The sequence below is a fragment of the Miniopterus schreibersii genome (genome assembly GCF_964146895.1).
Source record: "Miniopterus schreibersii genome assembly, chromosome: 2".
Lineage (NCBI taxonomy): Eukaryota > Metazoa > Chordata > Mammalia > Chiroptera > Miniopteridae > Miniopterus > Miniopterus schreibersii.
In genome coordinates, this window is record NC_138102.1 from 172,844,800 (window position 1) to 172,864,773 (window position 19,974).

Below are 19,974 nucleotides of genomic sequence, written 5' to 3' on the forward strand. Positions count from 1 at the left end.
GGGCGTGCTTAGCCCGTGCGGTCCGCGCTGGTTCCCAGCGCATCTTTCCAAACCCGGCATCGAATCGCGGGTCTCGGGTGCGCGCGGCGGGTGCGGTGGAGAAGCGGCTTCAGCCGTCACCGGGGAAGGGGTGGCTTTCTGCAGGCCCGGGCGCGGCCGGGGCTTGGGCGGAGAGTGCTGGCAACTGCTGCCTCCAGATTAGCAGTTTGTGACCTGCCTTCCCTGCGATCATCTCTCTTGGCACTTAAACGGTTAGGAGCTGGAGTTCCTGCTGCTCAGATTCCCTCCGGGAGGGATTTGAATGGAAACGTGGGAACTCCGGTGATACTCCCCTGGCGTCGGTACTGACACCTGGCTCTCTGACTCACCGGTTTTTCAAAAACTCGTTAAAAACCCTTGCGCAGCCCTGGCCGGGTGGCTCAGTGGGTTGGAGCGCCGTCCGGTTCGCCACAGGGTTGCGGGTTCGGTTCGGTGTCTCTGCTATTTTGAGATTAAAAGTAATATTTCTTTTTAGTTTGCCAGAGTTGCATGCGGGCTCTGAAGTCAGACTTGACTGTGTGTGGGAATTTAGGCAAGTTTAGTTAATCTTCTCCTAAGCCTAAATTTCCTCCTCTGTAAGCGGTGGTTAATAATAGTTCCTACCTTATTGACGCAAGGGTTGCTGTGAGGATTAAATGAAATAATCCGTGTAACGAGTTTAGTGCAGCGCCTGACAGAGCCGTTGTTTCTGCGCTGTTGAAGTTGGATTACATGTTTGAGGCCACCCCCAAAGGGCGGAGGGGAGCAGCAGCGGAGGCAGCGCAGGGGTACAGTTACCATTCACTGATGGATACACGCAGGGCGCTTAGAATAGTGTCTGGCACCTACTGCACACTCTTGCTGTCAAATACATTATTACTTAGAAGGTGCCAGGTACTGTGTTCTGCGTGCTTTACCTGTATTGTTGTTAAACCTCTTAGAGAGACTGCACTGTAGCTGGGGTTCTCTCTCTGGGGCTCAGAGAAAGGACATAACCTCCTGAGGTCCTCAGAACTGGGTCCCCACTGCCCCTCTCCAGCCTCCAGCTTCTGACTTGTACAGCACTGGCCTTGCTTTTATATCCCCAGCATCAGGCAACTTCTCTGCACGGGCTCCTTTGCAGGGCCCAGGTTCACTTCTGCTGTGAGTTTGGGTTTATTTTGGTACTTCATTAATTAAAAAATAATAAGAAATACCTTGTGATGGTAAATCACAGTGTGTGATAAGAGGTTAATGTCAACAGTATACATGCTGTTACTAAAACAACAAACGAGTCCAATGATGTTTGGAGAATTGGTCAGTTCAGAAGTAATGTTTCCTAATTTGTGTTTTTGCAAAAACATTGTTTTTATTTATTCACTATATATATATTTTTTTACCAAACAGTACTCTTTTAGTACGTTTTTTCCTGTAAATCTTAATTTAAGATTGGAGGTAAGAGAAGGAAGTTCAGTTAATTCAATATATATTTTTTCAAGCCAACTGTAGATGAGGAAAGTAGGGATTAAGGTTACTACGTATTAGGATATTTTATTTTCTTAAGAGTAACATGTCTGTGTATGTCCATCTTTCTGTGTGTTTTACTTCCTATTACTTGTTGCTTTCTGTACTTTGATTTCAGATATGCCTTTACGTACGTAATGAGTCATATGATATATGTAGGATTTGAGAAAATAGGAAACTTGAGTGTCAGTTGTTTCACTTCAAGTTTCCCTATTTTTGATTGAAATTTAACTACCATAGATAAATGCCTCAGAAGTAATGTTTACAAGATACAGGCAATAATTATAATTGTATTTCTTTAGTGTTTCTCCTTCTAAAACCTCAAAAAGTTTTCTTTTATGATTGCACTGTTACAGAGTAGGTTGTTTTAACAGAAAGTTACCATGTATTTCCTAAATGAATTACTAATTTCCAAAGAACTAGAATGTAATAAAATGTAGCAGATATGCTAAATGTAATTCATCTTTGTTACTGAAAGTATCATAGGAATTTACAGTATTATGACCATTATGTGCTGGATATTGCTGAAGTGCTGACTGTTAGAAATGTCTGCCTACTGTCACACAGCACCAACTTTTTTGTAAGAAAGTATAATATTAGCTATGGTGAAGGTCTCACTTTATATGTTTTTAAACATAATGACTTTTGTTTTCCATTGATGGATTACTTGTTAATATTTTTTGTTCCCCCCCCCCAATAGGCTGTTGAAGAAATTGTTTAACTATGTTAAAAAGGTTTTCTTTTTTATACACACACACACACACACACACACACACACACAAAATTTAGAAAACATTGGGATCTCAGTAATATAATTATATATACTTTTGTTTGTATATGAGTTATAATAGACATATTTTCAGATAAGTAGATATAGCTCTGGCATATATTCTTTCAGCTGGCTAACTGAATCCCTGTGTGAATGTCCTGTAAGTTATTTGAGTAGTTTCCTGCTAATGGACACTTAGTGTGGTTTTTACATTTCTTTACATTAGTGTCTGTATGTATGTTTTCAGTAGAGTCTTTTAGTCTGTCTTATGTAAAGGCAGACTGATTTTAAGTTCTTTTAAAAAAAATTTGTATCCCACAAAACTTATGACAAATTTATAGTGTTGTCTAATATAAAGTTAAGTTATTCAGGTTGAATCTCTGCCAGACTTTAAAAGAGGAAAATTTCAAATAAAAAAGCAAAGACTCCCAACAAATGGACAGTTTCTATATTTTGCAAGTAATATGTGATGTTTTATTAAACTGTAAGAATCTTACTTCTTTCTCTTAAAGACCTTCACTTGGCTTTGGAAGCTGCCTTTCTCTTAAATGAATACACTACAGATTTGCTTCATTATTGTTTCATACTCCTTTTAGTAATAAATACAACATTTGTTATACTTAGGAGTAATTCCAACACTAATCTTAGCACTGATTTCTACATAGAAGTAGAAGAAATGGAGACTGTCACCCCCTCAAGGACCTTATTTTAAAAAGTATAGAGTGTAGTAAAATTGAAGCATATATCACTATATACTCTAAATTAAGGAGGGGTTCAGAGATGCTTTTTAGAGGAATTGAGTCTCACGGACAGGTGGGAGTGAGCCTGGGAGAAGGAAGAGGGGAGAGTGTCCCTGTAGATGGATCAGCTTGTGCGGAGACCCAGAGGTGGGAGAGCATGGTGCCTGAAGGGTCTAAGAGTTCAGTGTGGCCGGAGTGTGAGGGTCAGGAGGTGAGGGGGACGGATTCCTGTAAGGCTTTATTTAGCTTTGATACTGAGTTTGGACTTTATCGCTGACCAGGCATCGAACCCGAAACCTGAGTATGTGCCCTGACTGGGAATCGAACCCACCACCTTTTGGCGTATGGTACGATGCTCCAACCAGCTGAGCCACACCGGCCAGGGCCGAGGCAGAGGCCTTGGCTGGGGATGGTGGGGATGACAGTAAACACGCAGCACTCACAATGGGTTTTATCTACAAATTTTGCATTTTTTTTATAAGCGTGCTGTATAAAACTGGCGCCTTTTCCCTTACCGTTTCCACATGCTGGGCTCGCTGGCACATGCTGCTTCCTCTGGGTTGGGTCAAATATCTTGACCCTCCGGGCAAATCTTCCTTAACTTAAGAAGTGCATTAGTTTCCCTTTACTGCTAGGAGAAATAACCACAAACTTAGCAATTTAAAACAACACAACTTTATTATCTTACAGTTTGGGAAAACAAAAATCTGAAATGAGTTAAAAAAGAGGTGCCGGTCAGGCTGTATTGCTTCGGGAGGCTCTGGGGGGAGCCGTCTCTTTCCTGGCTCTCCCTCCGCTTCCAGGCCAGCAGCTAACCACTCACATTGCTCTCCCAGTCCTCCCGGTTATGATGTGGGTATTTTAAAGCTTTTACTTTTATTTGTAATCATATTTATTTTGATGTTAGTAAAAGAAGCTTTCCAAATTACATTTAATGATTTCTGAGCATTATTTGCCTTTTTTTATCTCTCTAATTTGATAAATTATAATAAATGAACTGTAATTATGTCTCATCATAGTATTAATCATGACAGCTAGCATTTGTTAAGTGCTAGCTATGTGTCAGGTCCTTTATTTGTGTCATCTCATCTAATCATTACAACAGCCACATGAGGGAGGAGGGGGTGTCCCATTTTACACATGAGAACACTGAGACTCAGAGACGTTAACTATCCCAAGGTCCTATAGCTAATATTTGCTAGAGCTGGAATTCACACCAGATGTTTCTGCTACTTTCTACTACCTCAGTGGTGTCTTTATGGTGAGTTATTTTAGTATACATAAAAATATGTGAAATATGATTGGTATGGTTATAACATTTCTATTTTCTCTATTAGGCAATTAGGAAATAGTTAACTGAAAAATGTAAAGCTAAGGAAGTGGCTCCTTGCCCCACCCCCCCGAACAAATCAGGGAGTATATCTTCTTCAACTATTTTCCTAAATGAAGCATTAAAAAAATGACAAAATGTTTTTTGACATTTGGAAAGGCATATAACACCTGTGCTCTCACCACTTGTCTTGAAATGAAGTCTTACCGGTGCTGTTGAAAGGCCTCTGTGCATCCCCCCAATCTCCTCTTCCTCCCGTCCTCAGTAGTAAACACTATCCCAGCATTGGCATTGGTCATATCCTTGCAGCTTATGTATCTTTGCAGTAATCTGGTGGCTGAGTGCTGAGTGTATGTGTGTTGTTGTGGTGTTCATGCTATTATTTTTCTGAAGGACTTTACCTTGTGTCAGCTTGTTTTGTCATTGTTTTCTAAGTTGATCTCGATTTGTACCAGGACTGAGTCATGCCACCTTGTGCTCTCCCCACCCTGTCTTATAATATGGGGAATAAAAAAGGACTCAGTGTCAGAGTCCACAGCTGTGGGACAGATGATCAGCTCAACAGGCTGGCCTTTTCTCCATGATCTGAAGGCAAATTGGCATAAAGAGCCCACCATAAATAATCTTGAGGACCTCATGACAAACTTTTGAAGATGAGTGGGTTAGACCCAGATCCAGCTTAAGTTTCAGGTGAGTGAGCACATTCTGTGCTTCTAGCATTCCCCAGGTATAAAAATCAAGTGAGGTCGTCTTCACTTGTCTTGGTCTTGTGAGAGGTTCCCAGCAGCGTCAGAGTATAGTTTGGACTTGGTCACATGAGATGCCCCCCCAAAGCGAAGGGAAAGGACATCCTCAAGTTGGCAAAGACTTGAAGGAGGCTTCTCCAAAAAGAGAGAGACACAAACCCAGGAACAAAGTAAGTTGCTAAGTAAAAGGTAGCTTTAAAAATGTTTCTGCTTCAGTATGATTGGTTTATGGGGAAAAGTAGAGACCAAGACTTTCAGGGGAGAGAGGAAAGGGGAAAACAGGTAATAAGATGAGGGAGAGGCGACCAAGAGTTGTGATTGTGGCACAGATTGAGGACAGGGGAACTACAGAAAATATGCTGCTCTTGGGATTAAATGCCTGAGACACAACAGTGGTTTGTAAAGAGAATAGTGAATGCCTGGAAAATATCAGGAACTGGCTCTCTTAGTACCTGGGACAGTGAGTGCTCAGGCATTAATTGATGGTGCACTGATACAGTCTCATCAGCTTATGAAAGTTTTCCTATGAAAGCATATATTTGTGTACAGGATGGTTTTTTGTAAATGAAGGAATGTTATAACTTACCTGACAACTTCTCTGAGTATTCTGTTAACAAATTTCTTTTTAAAGGTAATCGGATGGTTCTTCTTGTCATCATAAAAGTAGTGTTTCCGTTGCTCATGAAGCATGATTCAAAAAACTTCCTGCTAACGTTCAAGTGCCTGGAGGTTGTGCACAAATTCTTCATTTCTTTCATAAAACCAACTTTGTTGACTTTTCTGTAAAAAAGTGCAACTACTAAACATTCTTGCCCTGGCTCCTTTGTTAAAGTGCCGCTGTTCTTGCTCTGCACACGCCTTGTAATTCAGGCCTGCTTTTGTCTCGGGTGGGCCGGGCCAACTGTTAGAGCTCTTGTCTGATTGTGTGGAACTCCTTATTTTAATGGGAGCAGCTTCTTTGCTGCATTTTTAAAAAGTGGTCTAAGGAGCTTCTTACTGTGGATCTTTGTTGGGGACAAAGGATTATTTATGCTAAAGGAAAATGTATTCCCCGCTGACTTGGCTCGTGGGAAGCATAACAAGCTCATTAGTAATGCTCAGTTGTACTCTGCCCTTTTGCTGTGGCAGGAGAGGAAAAATGACATCAGAAAGGACATTCTGCTGTCCTTTGCCTTCCCGCAAAGAAAATGTGATGTAATATTAGACTTTTCAGTTAGGTTTAGCTCAAGTTCAAATTCAGTACCAGAAGAAATGTTCCTGAGAGGAAGGCGGTATGTGTAGTTGGCACCGTGCGTGAGGTGTGTGTGTGGTGTAACTTAGAGGAGAAAGTAACTTTTCCTTGGAAATTGATAGCATTAGAGCTTATAAACTGTTTTAGATGTTTTCTGAGACTCTTTTAATGTTGGTTTACAGTAAAAAATAACTAGTGTATTATGCTGCTTGTAAGCAATTAAAATTCCTAGGTTGTATATAGTCTATTCCGAGTGCTTTTAAACTTCACTTTTTTTTTTTTCCTGTCTGAAAATACATTAAAGAATTGTATTAACCTAACTTAAAGTTGTGGCTTTTTTTCTTACAGATTTCAAGAATAGCACTTTGGAACTAAATTATACTGTTCCTTTTTCTTTGTTTTTTTTTTTTTTTTGTCTTTAGCACCTTATGGAGGAAATATCTTATAAAACATTATTATGGAAAGGCATCAAGTATTGTTTCATAGTTAAGATCGGTGTTTATGGCTATACCTTGTCATCTGGCAAAAGAAGCTCATGGTTAAACTTGTGAATTTATGCAAAGTCCAGATGAACTTTTATGATCTCCATGTAAAGGCCGGATGGGAGATACTTGACTTTTAGTCTCAGTTGCTGTGATATATGTATTTACATTATGTTCATAGAGGGAAAGTCTGGAAGGCTTTTATATGGCTAAGTTTTATTGTTAATTTTAGTTTGCTAGCCAGAGCTTCGTGAATTACTTTGAAGCCAGATGTTTCAGGAATTGGCTTGCTTGCTGTCATGTAGTTAGTAAGAGTTCTCACCACACAGCATTTTCTTTTTTGGTAGATTACTAAATAAAAAAGAGAGAGAGCTGGGGGCGGGGGAGCACACAGGACTCTTGAGCCACATCACCCCTGTTCCCTCTACTGCTTCACTTCTTTATCCTGTTGGGGGGTGGGGGGGAGTGGATCACTTTGATGCTAGTACCAGAAACTAGATATTAAAGTATGTGTTAGGTTTTCCTGTTTCCAATGAAGAGTACTTTTATGAAGTAAGAAGTGATTATTGATCTTATAGTCAAATGATTCTAATTAGAAGAAAAAGTTTTAGGTTTTCAGCCAAATAGAGCAGAGCAGATTCCTTGTAATTTGAGGGTTTGGGGGAGTAGGAAAGCTGCCGTTATCTGCATATTAATGTTTTGTTCTGTTTTCAGAAAAGCAGTTTCATTTGAATATTGCTGACCATGCAGCCTGCAGTTCAAGTAAGTGTTTTTCTTGGAAAAAATATTTTTATGAGATTAATATAATAAAATTATGATAGTAAAATACTAAAATTATTAAAATGTTTTTATTGTATTAGTTTTTAAGCATCAACTTTTAATAACAGAAATATTGTATTTTGACTTTCTACTTCTGAAAGGATTTTAATTCTGGGCTTATATTGAATATTTGTAAGAGTCAAAAATACCTTATGGTTGATGGGTCCTTCTTATTTATGCTACTCTGGGAAAAGAATTGGGATATTTTGTAGGCTTTCTCTCATTACAATTTAGTATATATTTACTTAAAAAGCTTTCAGTGAAAACAAATATAAATGTTTTGTTTTAGATAATTGTGCGTGTGCCTTATAACCAATTATGCCTGTAAGTAACCAAATATTAAAATTTAAAGGGTGGTTTTTCGTCGTTGTTTCTTTGTTTTTGTTTGTTTGTGGTGGGGGAGGCAAGGTGAGGGTGATGAGACAATCCAGAATGACCTTGCACCGGGATGATTCCCAGGGTGGGTACAGTAGTTGCTATGTTATTCTGATATCCTCTTAAGTTCTTTTTCTTTTGCTATGAATAGAACAGGATTCACTATTCACTTAAAGATAAAAACCACTTTGAAGGTCTACCTAGAAAGGTGCAAGCAGCCGATAATGAAATCTGCTTGGAAAGTGAGAACTTCAGAGTCAGTCGGGTTTCATTTCTGAGCCTAGTTCTGTGCCTCCAATGGTGAGGTTCGGGCAGATTATTTACCTCTCCGGGTGTCTGCTTCCATGCTCTAAAGTGAGGGCCGTGGCCCCGACGTTGCAGGGTCGTTGTGAGGCATCAGTGACAACACCAGGTGCCTACTGGAATGGGTATTGTGTAGTAGGCACTGGAGGAGTTGGATTGCATCATTTGTACAACAGAATAACCAAGATGTACAAGGGGAGGTTACACCCGTGCCGTGCAGGCCTTTCTTTCTTTTTACTTTATTTATTACTTCTGTTTTCCTAAGAAAGGAGGCTTACCGAGCTACCAGTGGTGATGGCCTGGGGAGAGTTTCTGAGCTGGTGGGGAGCAGCAGAGAGGGGCCCTGGGCGCCTCCTGCTGTTGGGTGCTCAGCTCTGCTCCTGTTTTCCTAAGTCCCTGGTGTGTCCCAGGCCTGCTCTTGTTGTCCTAAGTCCCCGGCCTGTCCCAGGCCTGCTCTTGCCCTCTGGGCCTCCTCAGCCCATGTTGAGTAGGATTAGAACGTCCTTACTCCAGACCACTTGTTATCTCTTATCCTTTGTGCCATTTTTTAATCCACGTTTCAGAAATGTCATCAGGCTCACGTTGATCATGTTTTTCTGATTCCTTCTCGTGTGCTTCTTGTCGTTGCCACACCGACCGTGTTTTTCTCATTTCTACATGAATGGCCATTAATACTTTCTTAACTTGGTGAATATTTTCGTAGTTTTGCCTTGCCGTTCTGTGAAACCTCTTCTAACCGAGATCCGTCCCCATGGACTCTGTAAGGCAGTGCTCGTTAACCCATCTGATAGCCAGGAGCTGAGACTCGGGTCAAGTAACTTGCAAAACTCACCTAACAAGTGGAGCGAAAATACAACTTGTTGATTTTTACCCTCTTGGCTTGATAGTAGAATTTGTTCATTAATTAGGGGTTCCCTTAAATTTACTGCAGTACTGAATATTGAAAGTGCCTCAAGTATCTCGACTAATAGTTTGCTTCTAGCGCATACACTTCTGTGTGTTGCTGCGGTTTTGCATGTGTTGTGTTACATACGGCCTGTAATTCGTGTTTAAATGGAGATGTGTGTATGCCGACTTAACAAGACCACGCCCGTGCATTTGGTTGATGCTTTCTCCAGGTGTGGTTTGGAGAAGACCTGCCTCTGAGCCCACGGAGCCCCCTGGCGCCCAGGCACGGGCCCGGCTTGGCTGACGTGTGTCAGTATGACGAGTGGATAGCTGTGAGGCACAAGGCCAGCCTGGTGCCCATGCAGGAGGACCTGGCCATCTGGTTGTCCGGGTTACTAGGTAAGGCCTGGAAAGACACTCAGAACTGTCTTCTCCGATTCGGTAAATGTTTATTGCGCATCTTATCCTTTGTCAAGGACGCTCGTTCCAGAGGCTGCGAGTACTCACGTGAGGGGGACGTTCAGTGTCCGTGTCCTCGCGAAGCTCATGTTCTTGCTGGGGAGATGCTCCGTTTTACCCTGACCCTCAGGCTTGGATCGTAGGGAAGTTTGAGGTTTAACAGAAGATGCCAGTACACTTTTAATAATCACATTTCCACTGTTAATGTTAATTTTTTTTTTTTAAGTCTATAGGTCTAATTTTGGGATCTATATTTTACTGATTTTTTCTCCTTAGCCTTGTCTAAGGTCTGAGGTTCTGAGTGGTATTCCTACTGTGGTTAAATTGATTATTCGTCCTCAGGCATTAGGAGGCAGAGGCATGAAACCTGGGGGGCGATGCCAGGCAGGAGACTGGCATTACGGCGCTCACTCAGTTAAACAAGTGCTCTGAGCTCTCTGCAGAAAAAATTCTCCTTTCAGTACAGAATTTCATGTAGCATTGCAAGGTTTTTGTGAAAAGGAATATGTGAAGCTTATCTATGGCCTTTCCAAGATAATTAAAGCACAGCAGTCACTCACTTCAGATATTGGTATCAGTTTGATTTAGGAAAATTTTTTAAAGTTTATTGCAGAATAAAGCTTCTAAAGAAGGTAGTTTAGAGGTGAAAGGTTAGTATTCCCTGGGTGTCTGTTATGTTACTGTCTTTAATTTTTAAGTTGCAACAAAGTCCATCTTATTTATAGAGAATTTTTCTTTTTCTTGTGTAAGTTGTAATGTGCAATGAATCAAAACTTAACCCTAACAGTGAATATTGAAATTTAAACACTTTGTTCTTTTCTAAATGAAATAAAAGATGTCCATTTTCTATCTTTTTTTTTTTCTCTGTACAGAAATACAGACATTTAGAGTGAATAATTGTAGTCTGATCTAATATTTGTCTAGTATTTCAGCCCTAATCTAATTACATTTAATTAAATTTTAACCATATTGTTTGAATTTACTGTTTCTAGAAGAATCTTAACTTTGGATATATTCTTAGGTATTGAAGTTAAGGCAGAAAGATTACTGGAAGAACTTGATAATGGGGTCCTGTTGTGCCAACTGATTGATGTTCTTCAGAACATGGTGAAAACCTGCAGCTCTGAAGAACCAGGGGTAAGGAGATGTCAGCAGTAGTGATTGTATACCTTGGAGCATACTAATTTGTTTATGTACTTTTCTTATCTCTACAAGATTGTAACCTTCCACCCCAACTATCTATAAGACCTTGGGTAATTAACCTTTTTTGAGAATCAAGAAAAATATTCTTGCCTATAAGGTAGAGATATTAACATTTACCTTGTAGCATTTATTGGCAAGGATTCAGCAAAATTAAATGAGATAACCTATAAATTGTGTTTAGTTTAGTGCCTGGTGCATAGTAAATATCTAGTAGCTCTAGCTCTTCTTGAGAACAACAATATAGGATTGTTGTGAGAGTTAAATGAGAGAAGAGCTTGTGATAGTTCCCGGTACACAGGAGCTGTTATCATCTTTACATTCTTCAGATACTGCCTGAGTAAGTTCCATAAATATTGGTTGAATGAATACTTTTTTAGCCAGTTTTTCTCTGTTGACCCTCAAGGTCTGATCTGAAGTAGATAAGGTTTTCTCTCTTTTCATCAAGCGTGGTGTTTTCACATGGGGTCTGGGCACTCACACAGTGTTGGTGAAGAATGAAGTGGCATCATCCTTCTGGGGGACAGCGGGTGTTGTATGTATATCACATTGAAAATAGAGCACATCCTAAAAAAGGTGAAGGGATTAAGAAGTCCAAATTTGTAGTTACAGAAGAGTCACGGGGATGTAAAGTACAGCATAGGGAATATAGTCAATCATATTGTACTATGTACAGTGCCAATTGGGTACTGGAAATGTTGGGGGGAACACTTTGTAAACTGTATGATTGTCTAACCACTATGGTGTACACCTGAAACTAATACAAAATAATATTGAAGGTAAACTGTAATAGAAAAATAAAATTTTTAAAAAAAGAAAAGAAAGCACACCCTGAGATATATAACATAATTCAGCAATTTGTTCTAAGGAAAAAAAATCACAAATTCACAAAAACAACTGTGCAAAAAATTAGGAACATCCTAAATGCTCATCAGTAGAGAAGTTGTTAAAAATTTGTTATGGAACCTAAACACGCTGGAATATTATCCATTCGTTCATGAGAAATGACTATTTTAATCTGTTCTTTTTTACTCTAAAAGATGCCTACAACCTACCTTTAAGTGTGCATGAGCACGTACACACACAAATCAGACTGTGGAATAGTGTGTGTATGTAACATTCTGTAGGAACAGATACCTACCAAGTGCATACTTGGGCCCGGAGATATCTTACTAAAATGTGGGTGAGCCCGGCCGGGCATGGCTCAGCGGTTGAGCGTCGACCTGGGATCCAGGCGATCGGGGTTCGATTCCCGGTCAGGGCACGTGCCCGGGTTGCGGGCTCGATCAATGACTTTCTCATCATTGATGCTTCTATCTCTCTCTCCCTCTCCTTTCCTTTCTCTGAAAACAATAAAGATTATTTAAAAATAAAAAATAAAATGTGGGTGAGAGGATTTCAGTTGAACTAACCATCTTTGTATTTGTCTGTATTGTTTGATTTTATTTATTTATTTATTTATTTATTTATTTATTTTTGGCAATAATCATATATATTCTGTCTATATTAGAAAAACTCACAAGGTTTTTTAATTCTGGAAAATAATAGCAGCAGGAAGGATATATAAGGAACTGGTAATAGTGGTTATCTCTAGAGGGAGAGAGGAACTGAGGGGTAGAGGTGGGAGAGAGACTTATGTCTTGTCTACTGTGCCTGTTGCGTTTTTAAAAATCATATGCATGAATTGTTTATTCAAGTAAACATTTAAACTAAAAACTGAAAACCTCTCAATCTCAGCAGGATTATCAAAATACTCTTGGTTCAGATAGTTAAAAAAGTAGGGTTCTGTAAAACTTAGGTCATCAGTTTTCAAAGAACTTGAATTAAGAATGGGAGACTACTTCCTTATTTGACAGTGTCCTCAGGAAACTCAGAACCATATTTTTGAATCTGCAAAGAAGGAAGTAAGCAAACATGAGGGTGCCTATTATTTTAAATTTATTTTAAATTTAAAAGATTCTTGTGTCATTTCAAGAAGAAAGAGGTTAGAAATATTTGACCCTACTGCTAATTTTAACCAGATTGTTTCTGAACTGTACTAAAGGAGAGTGAAGAATACCTAGTGGTGTATACTTTTTACTTGCACTCAATGCACGGAACATTTCTTTAGTGATATTAAAATGGGTATCTAATGAAAGTATCTGTGATGCGTTTTTGAAATTATTCTTTTGTCTTTTCCAGAATTTTCCAATGAGAAAAGTGCCCTGTAAGAAAGATGCTGCCTCAGGTTCGTTCTTTGCTAGAGACAATACCGCGAACTTCCTTCACTGGTGTAGGCACGTTGGGGTCGATGAGACTTACCTCTTCGAATCTGAAGGGTTAGGTAAGGATTGTTGTCGTCACTGTTTTGTTTAATGTTTATTAGGATATTATGTATATCTCATTTCTAATTTTTCTTTCCGATAAGAACTCAAATGCCACATCTCGTTTTGCTAGAAAAATTTATACTTTAAATATATGTGAAACAATTAGAGAACCTGATTATAAATTAAATATATTAAGCTTTTCATTTATAGTTAAAGATCTTATATATCTAGATGCCCTAGAAATACTTTACTTCCTAAATGAGTTGGCTATGGGAAGTTTCTGGAGGAATGCTTACTAATTAATGTTTTCATCAAGAATTATTCTACCATGTCTAAATTACTAGTAATTCCTCTTTAACTAGATAATTATAGAAACAGTAGAAGGCTAAGTGATGCATGTTCATGGTATTAGATTTACCTTGTAAGCAGCAGCTGCCAAGTTGATTATCTAAATTGATTAATGCTTTTGACAATCCATTTGAAAAAGTCATGCTCCACTGCAGAATTATTCACATACTCTCTGTACAGTTACTAAAGTGGAAGCTCTCTAAGTTTTAGACTATATATATATATATATATATATATTTCCTTAAAGCACTTGTATCTGTATATACATACTTACCTATATCTCTCTACATATGTGTGTACGCATACACAGAGAATTTATAATGTTTTGATAGGAGCAGTAGCATTCCAAGCGCGGGGCTGTGGGAGTAGTCGTCTGCCCTGGTAGAGAGAAGTATTTGATCACTGGCATTGTTTAGAGTTGCTGGTTCGTGGTGATAATAAAAAGCAAACTGACTTTCAGTCGGTTTTATTAGTTCTGAAATTCTCGACTGACGTTGCACACCCTTGCTGCCTGCGCGGGGCGGGCTGCCCCCCGCCGCCCGTTCAGCATCCTCTGGGGCCCCTGCCCACTAGGTAATAGGAACGACGTGGGACTGCTCGATGTTTTACCCCCAGTTTGCACCCTGCTTCAAGCCGGTGTGCTGAGCATTATTGACAATGTGGTCCATTTAATGGCATGTGCAGCATCTAGGGATCAAAGGGGAGAGGACTTGCTTTGAATTCTCTAGTTTCCAGTTTATTACTTCTGAAAGGATATAAGATTGTTGTGTATTTCTCATTCTCAGTAGAAGGCGTCTTCAAACTGCCCTGACAGTCAGTATAGACTAAATAAAGTGGTGCCAATGACGTTAATGCATTTCTAGGCATTGAGCTGATGAGCTAACGTTTTCACTTTCTGAAGGTCTCAGAGATGAGCCTCTCTGTTTTTTACATTTTGCTAGGAACTCAAAGCAATTAAAAAAATACACTATTTAAAGGTACATCTAAATGTTCAGAGAAACAAGTTTAATAAAAATTTCAGTATAAATTCCTTTGAGTATGAATTTTAAAGTCAAACATAGGCCTTTTTATTGTTTTGTGCTTGGAGTGTATAATAGATGTTATTCATAAATCAAAGAACAGCTGTCATTTCCATTCAGGGAGTCAGTACATATGCAATTTATCACACGTAACCATTATTATAATAGAGTTCAGGAGTTTCCTAGAGCTTTTAACTCCTAAGGACAGGGAAAGAAAGTTTAGAGGACCCACAACTACCATATTGGTGCATCTAGCATGAGTTCTAAAGATCAGGCTTTTTTGTTTTGCTTTGTTTTATTTATTTTTTTAAGGATCTCTGTTTTGAACTCTTAGGCTTAGCATTTGGGCTTCTTTTTAATTAAAAAAATTTAATTGTGCCTGGTCGGGCATGCCTCAGTGGTTGAGCATCGACCTAGGATTCAGGAGGTCGGGGTTCTATTCCCAGCCAGGGCACATGCCCAGGTTGTGGGCTTGATCCCCAGTCGGGGGTGTGCAGGAGGCAGCAGATCAATGACGCCTCTCTCATCATTGATGTTTCTATCTCTCTCTCCCTCTCCCTTTCTCTCTCTCAAATCAATAAAAATATATTTAAAAAAAAATTTAATTGTGGTAAAATATACAGAACAGAATGTACCATAATAACCATTTTTAAGCATATGAGATTTTTTTTCTATAGCATTAAAAAAATTAAGATATACTTCATATAACATAAAATTCATCACTTCAAAATGTGCCCCTCGGTGGTTTTTAATATGTTCACTGTGTCATGCAACCACCACCACTAATTAATTCCAGAACATTTCCATCACTATCAGAAGAAAACCCGTACCTATTAGCAATTAGGCCCAATTGTGTACTCCCTCCCTTCATCTCCTGGCAACCGCTAATCTATTTTTGTTCTCTATGGATTTGCGCATTCTAGACATTGCACATACATGGGGTCACACAGTACGTGGCCTGTGTCTGGCTTTAGTTAGCACAGTGGTTTGTTTATGTCGTAGCCTGTAGCAGGACCTCATACCTCTTGATGGCTGGATGCTATTCCGTTGTACGGATAGACCACAGTTTAAAAATTCATTATCAGCTAATGGACATTTTGGGTGTTTCTACTTTTTGGTTATTATGAGTAATGCTGCTGTGAACTTTTGTGCACAAGTTTTGGGGTAAACATTTGTTTTAAATTCTCTGAGGGACATACCTGTGGGTGGGATTTGGGGGCTGTACCGTAACTGTGTTTATCTTTCTGAGGAACTACCCCATTGTTCACAGTGGCCGTACCACTTGATGTTCCCACTAGCAATGCATAGGCGTTTTAATTCTGGACGTTTTCGTCAGTACTTGCTGTTTTTCTTTCCTTCACCCCTCTTTTTCTTCTTACATTACCGTCCCAGGCGTGAAGTGGTGTCTCATTGTGGTTTTGATTTGCATTTCCCTGATGCTAATGATACTGAGCACTTTTAATAGGCTTATTGGCCATTTGTATATCTCCTTTGGAGAAATGTCCATTCACGTCTTCTGCTCATTTATTTATTGTGGATACCAGGCCCTTATCAGATTCGTGATGTGCAATTTTCTTCCAGTCTTTGGGTGGTCTTTTCATTTTCTTGTGTCCTTTGATGCATAAGTTTTCAATTTTGATGGTCATTTTACCTTTTCTTTGATTGCTTGTGCTTTTGGTGCCATATCTAAAAAACCACTGCTTAATGGTCACACAGATTTTCACCTATGTTTCCTTCTGAGAGGTTTATAGTTTTAGTTTTTACATTTGGGTCTTTGATCCATTTTGAGTTATTTTTTTGTATATGGTGAGCAGTAGGGGGTCTAAATTCATTCTTTTGCATGTAGCTATCCAGCTTTCCTAGCACCATTTGTTGCAAAAACTTTTTCCCCTATTGAGTTGTCTCGGCACCCTTGTTGAAAATAAATTGAACATAAACATAGGTTTATTTCTGGATGCTCAATTCCATTCCATTAGTCTATATGTCTATTTTTATGCCAGTAACACACTGTCTTGATGAGTATAGCTTTGTAGTCAGTTTTGAAATTGGGAAGTGTGGGTCTTCCAACTCTGTACTTTTTCAAGATTCTTTTGGCTGTTCCATGTCTCTTGCAATTCCATATGAATTTTGTCATCAGCTTGTCCACTTCTGGAAGAAAAGGCTGTTGGAATTGATAGACATTGTATTGAATCTGTAGGTAAGTGTGGAGGGTCCTGCCATCTTATTATTACGTCTTCCAATCCATGAACACAGGGTGTCTTTTCTTTAATTTCTTTCAACAGTGTTTTGTAGTTTTCAGTGTACAAGCCTTACACTTCTTTGGTTAAATTTATTCTTAAGTACTTTTTTCTTCTTGAAGCTATTTTAAATGGAATTATTTTCTTAATTGTATTTTCAGATTGTTTCTTGTTACGTTTAAAGTGCAATGATTTTTGTATATTGATCTTGTAACCTGCAACTTTGCTGAACTTGCTTGTTAGCTCTGATAGCTTCTTTGTAGATTATTTAGGGTTTTCCATTCTAAGGACCACACAGTCAGTGTGTAGAGATAGTTTCCTTCTTTTTCAACCTGGATGCCTTTTATTTTATTTTTTTGTCTAAATTCACTTGGTAGAACCTCCAGTACAGTGTTAAGTAGAAAGGGTGAGAGTGGACATTCTTGAATTTTCTCTGGTCTTAGGAGGAAGACTTTCAGTCTTTCACCATTCAGAGTGATATTAGCTGTGGGGTTTTTTTATATATGTACATTTTCATATGTATAAAGTTCCCATCTATTCCCAGTTTGTTGAGTCTTTTATTACGAAAGTCTCTTTGATATTGCCAAATGCTTTTTCTGTCTGCTGAGATAATTGTGTTTCTTTTTCTTTATTCTATTAATTTGGTGTATTGTAGTGATAGATTTTTGTATGTTGAACCAGTCTTGCATTTTGGGGTGAATCCCATTTGCTTCTGGATTCAGTTTGTCGGTATTGCATTGAGGATTTTTATATCTATATTCATAAAGGATATTGATCTTTAGTTTTCTTGTGATGTCTTTTTTGGCTTTGGTGTCAGGGTAATACTGGCCTCATAGACTGAGTGAGGAAGTGCTCCCTCCTCGTCAGTTTTTTGGAAGCATTTAAGAAGGCTGTTAACACATAGTCCTGCACTAAAGGTAGCTTAGAATAAAATCGAGGTGACATTGATATATGTCTTCAAATAGTACCTCCTGTTGAGAGGTCTGCATTATAAATAACTTAATGTTACCTATGCCCTTAGTTTTTCTAGAATTAAAATGCTATACAAATAAGGGTGCGTTGCAAATTTTCACCCTCTTCTTAGCCATTTAAAAAAATTATGGAAGGTGAGGATACGTGGAGAAAACACAAATGCCTTTTTAAGACTCCAAAGACACATAATGTCTTGATCATGTTATTTTATTTTACTTCTTCCATGTCAGAAATATATTTCTCTGTTTAACTTTGCCCCTAAAATATGGTGTGTGTTTTTCTCACAGTTTTGCACAAAGATCCAAGACAAGTGTATCTCTGTCTTCTTGAAATTGGTCGAATTGTGTCAAGGTATGTATTCCACAAGATTTCAGAATTTCAATGTCATAAATATTTTTAAGCTACTTTACTATAGCTAGAACACTCTTTTCTGTAAATAAAAGAAAATAATTTTTATTGAAATAAAGTAACCTAGTTTCCTGGTTTTTGTTTGTTTCTTTAACTTTGCTCTGTTTGCCTGAGCTGTGTCACGTGGCAGCATCTGCTTGCTCACATAATTTGCCTTCATTTAATGCTAAACTGTAAAAGTAGTTACTTAAAAATGTTTAGGTTAAGAATAAAGTAAGAGAGCATGCAGCGTTTAAGCAGGTCAAGGCAAGGCAAGTCCTCTGGACACGAAGAGGAGCTGATGAGAAGGTGGGGCCTTGTGTCCTTCCACCTGGCTCAGCTCCATCATTTCTCACAGCTGCGTTTTCAGGTGCCTTTCGGAAGCCTTGGTTGAATACTGAGAGCATCCGGTAACCCAAATGTATGCTCTGGTGTGAAGTTATCTGAATTTCTGGCTATCTATGGGACATTAAAAGCATTTCTGGAGATCCCAGTGAAACAGTTGGTAGAGTAGGGTCATGCAGACTTCGTTTTAAAATAAAATAGAACCAATTGTGATATGCAGGGAAGTCCCTGGGTAGGACTTTGCTTGAATGATGAAATCTAACTGTTTTTCAGATATGGGGTTGAACCACCAGTATTGGTAAAACTTGAGAAAGAAATTGAGCTAGAAGAGACCTTACTCAATACTTCTGGGCCGGAAGACTCCGTCAGCATCCCCAAATCGTGTTGTCAGCAGGAAGAGCTGCACGAAGCGGTAAGTAATTGTCACACTTTCAACCATGATGTGTGAGTCTCCTGGTTTGCCACAGGTGATACTGTGTTTAAAGAAGATGTTTCTTATTTACAGAAATCACTAGTGCTGATTTCCACTCCTGGTGAGTTCAAGGTACTATATGATAAAGGCAGATTTTTGTGGCTTATGTATGGTGAGGACTGGAGTTGAGGAGTGTTGGGGCAAAAAACCTGGAATCCATCATGAAGGGTACTATGGGCCACAAGAATTCACTGATTCTCTCCCCCCCCCCCCCCCCCATAGTAGTATTATAATCTGATTTGCAAATTTTAAGGATTACTCTCATGGTCATGGGGCGGTTATATTGGTTTTATTGTAATAATCCAGGCATAAGATGATGGGAACCTGGACCCGAGCAGCAGTGTGGGCGTAAAGCAAAAGGAACAAATGCCACGTTCTTAGAAGGTAGGATGGACAGGACTAGTGGTTCTAATGGGGGAGAAATCGAGGGTGATTACTGAGGCACCTAAGTAAGGGCGCGCTGACACTGGGGAGTACTGGTGGCGGAGAGCTGTGAGAGCAGATTGATGGGGCTTTGCTGTATGTTCCCCGTGACAGAATATATGCGGACTTGTCAGATGGTGGGTCCCAACTGGAAAGTCTTGACTTTGACAGCTTATCATTATGCAGAAGTTAATAGAATTGCACTTGACTGAGCTCTGTGTCTTCTGCAGGGATGATAGTATAAGGGGTAGAGGTGAGCTCAGACATTTTTTCTACTGAGACTGTTGCTTAGATTTCATTGCCTTTGTTGGATTGTAGCATTTTATGAAAGTGCTTAATGTACAAAGTTATTTAAGAAATAAGTCATTACTAATAAACATTTAGAAAATGCTGTTTAATGTAATAAAAGTCTGTAGTAAGACATTTGGGTAGCCTTGAAAGACAGATTAGGAAAATGTCAGCCTAAACCACTTGATCAGGCCAAAATATATTTACATAGTATTGATTTGTATGATGACTGTGAATATCAATATGTGGTGCAGTGATGATGCAGTAGGTAAAAATAAAAACTTACTTTAAATCTCATATAACCTAAAATAATG

General features: G+C 39.0%; 1 protein-coding gene across 2 annotated transcripts in view; it reads left to right on the forward strand.

The window, feature by feature from the left end:
* GAS2L3 (growth arrest specific 2 like 3) overlaps positions 1-19,974 on the forward strand; it is a 28,336-nt gene that overhangs the window by 774 nt on the left and 7,588 nt on the right. The window contains exons 2-7 of one of the 2 annotated variants that reach the window (XM_081127428.1): positions 7,534-7,581; positions 9,435-9,603; positions 10,685-10,800; positions 13,045-13,186; positions 18,033-18,096; positions 18,751-18,889. In XM_081127428.1, coding sequence (XP_080983554.1) covers positions 7,564-7,581; positions 9,435-9,603; positions 10,685-10,800; positions 13,045-13,186; positions 18,033-18,096; positions 18,751-18,889 — 648 coding nt within the window. In that variant the 5' untranslated portion in view covers positions 7,534-7,563. The remainder of the gene's footprint in view (positions 1-7,533; positions 7,582-9,434; positions 9,604-10,684; positions 10,801-13,044; positions 13,187-18,032; positions 18,097-18,750; positions 18,890-19,974) is intronic. The other variant, XM_081127429.1, reaches the window with a different exon arrangement.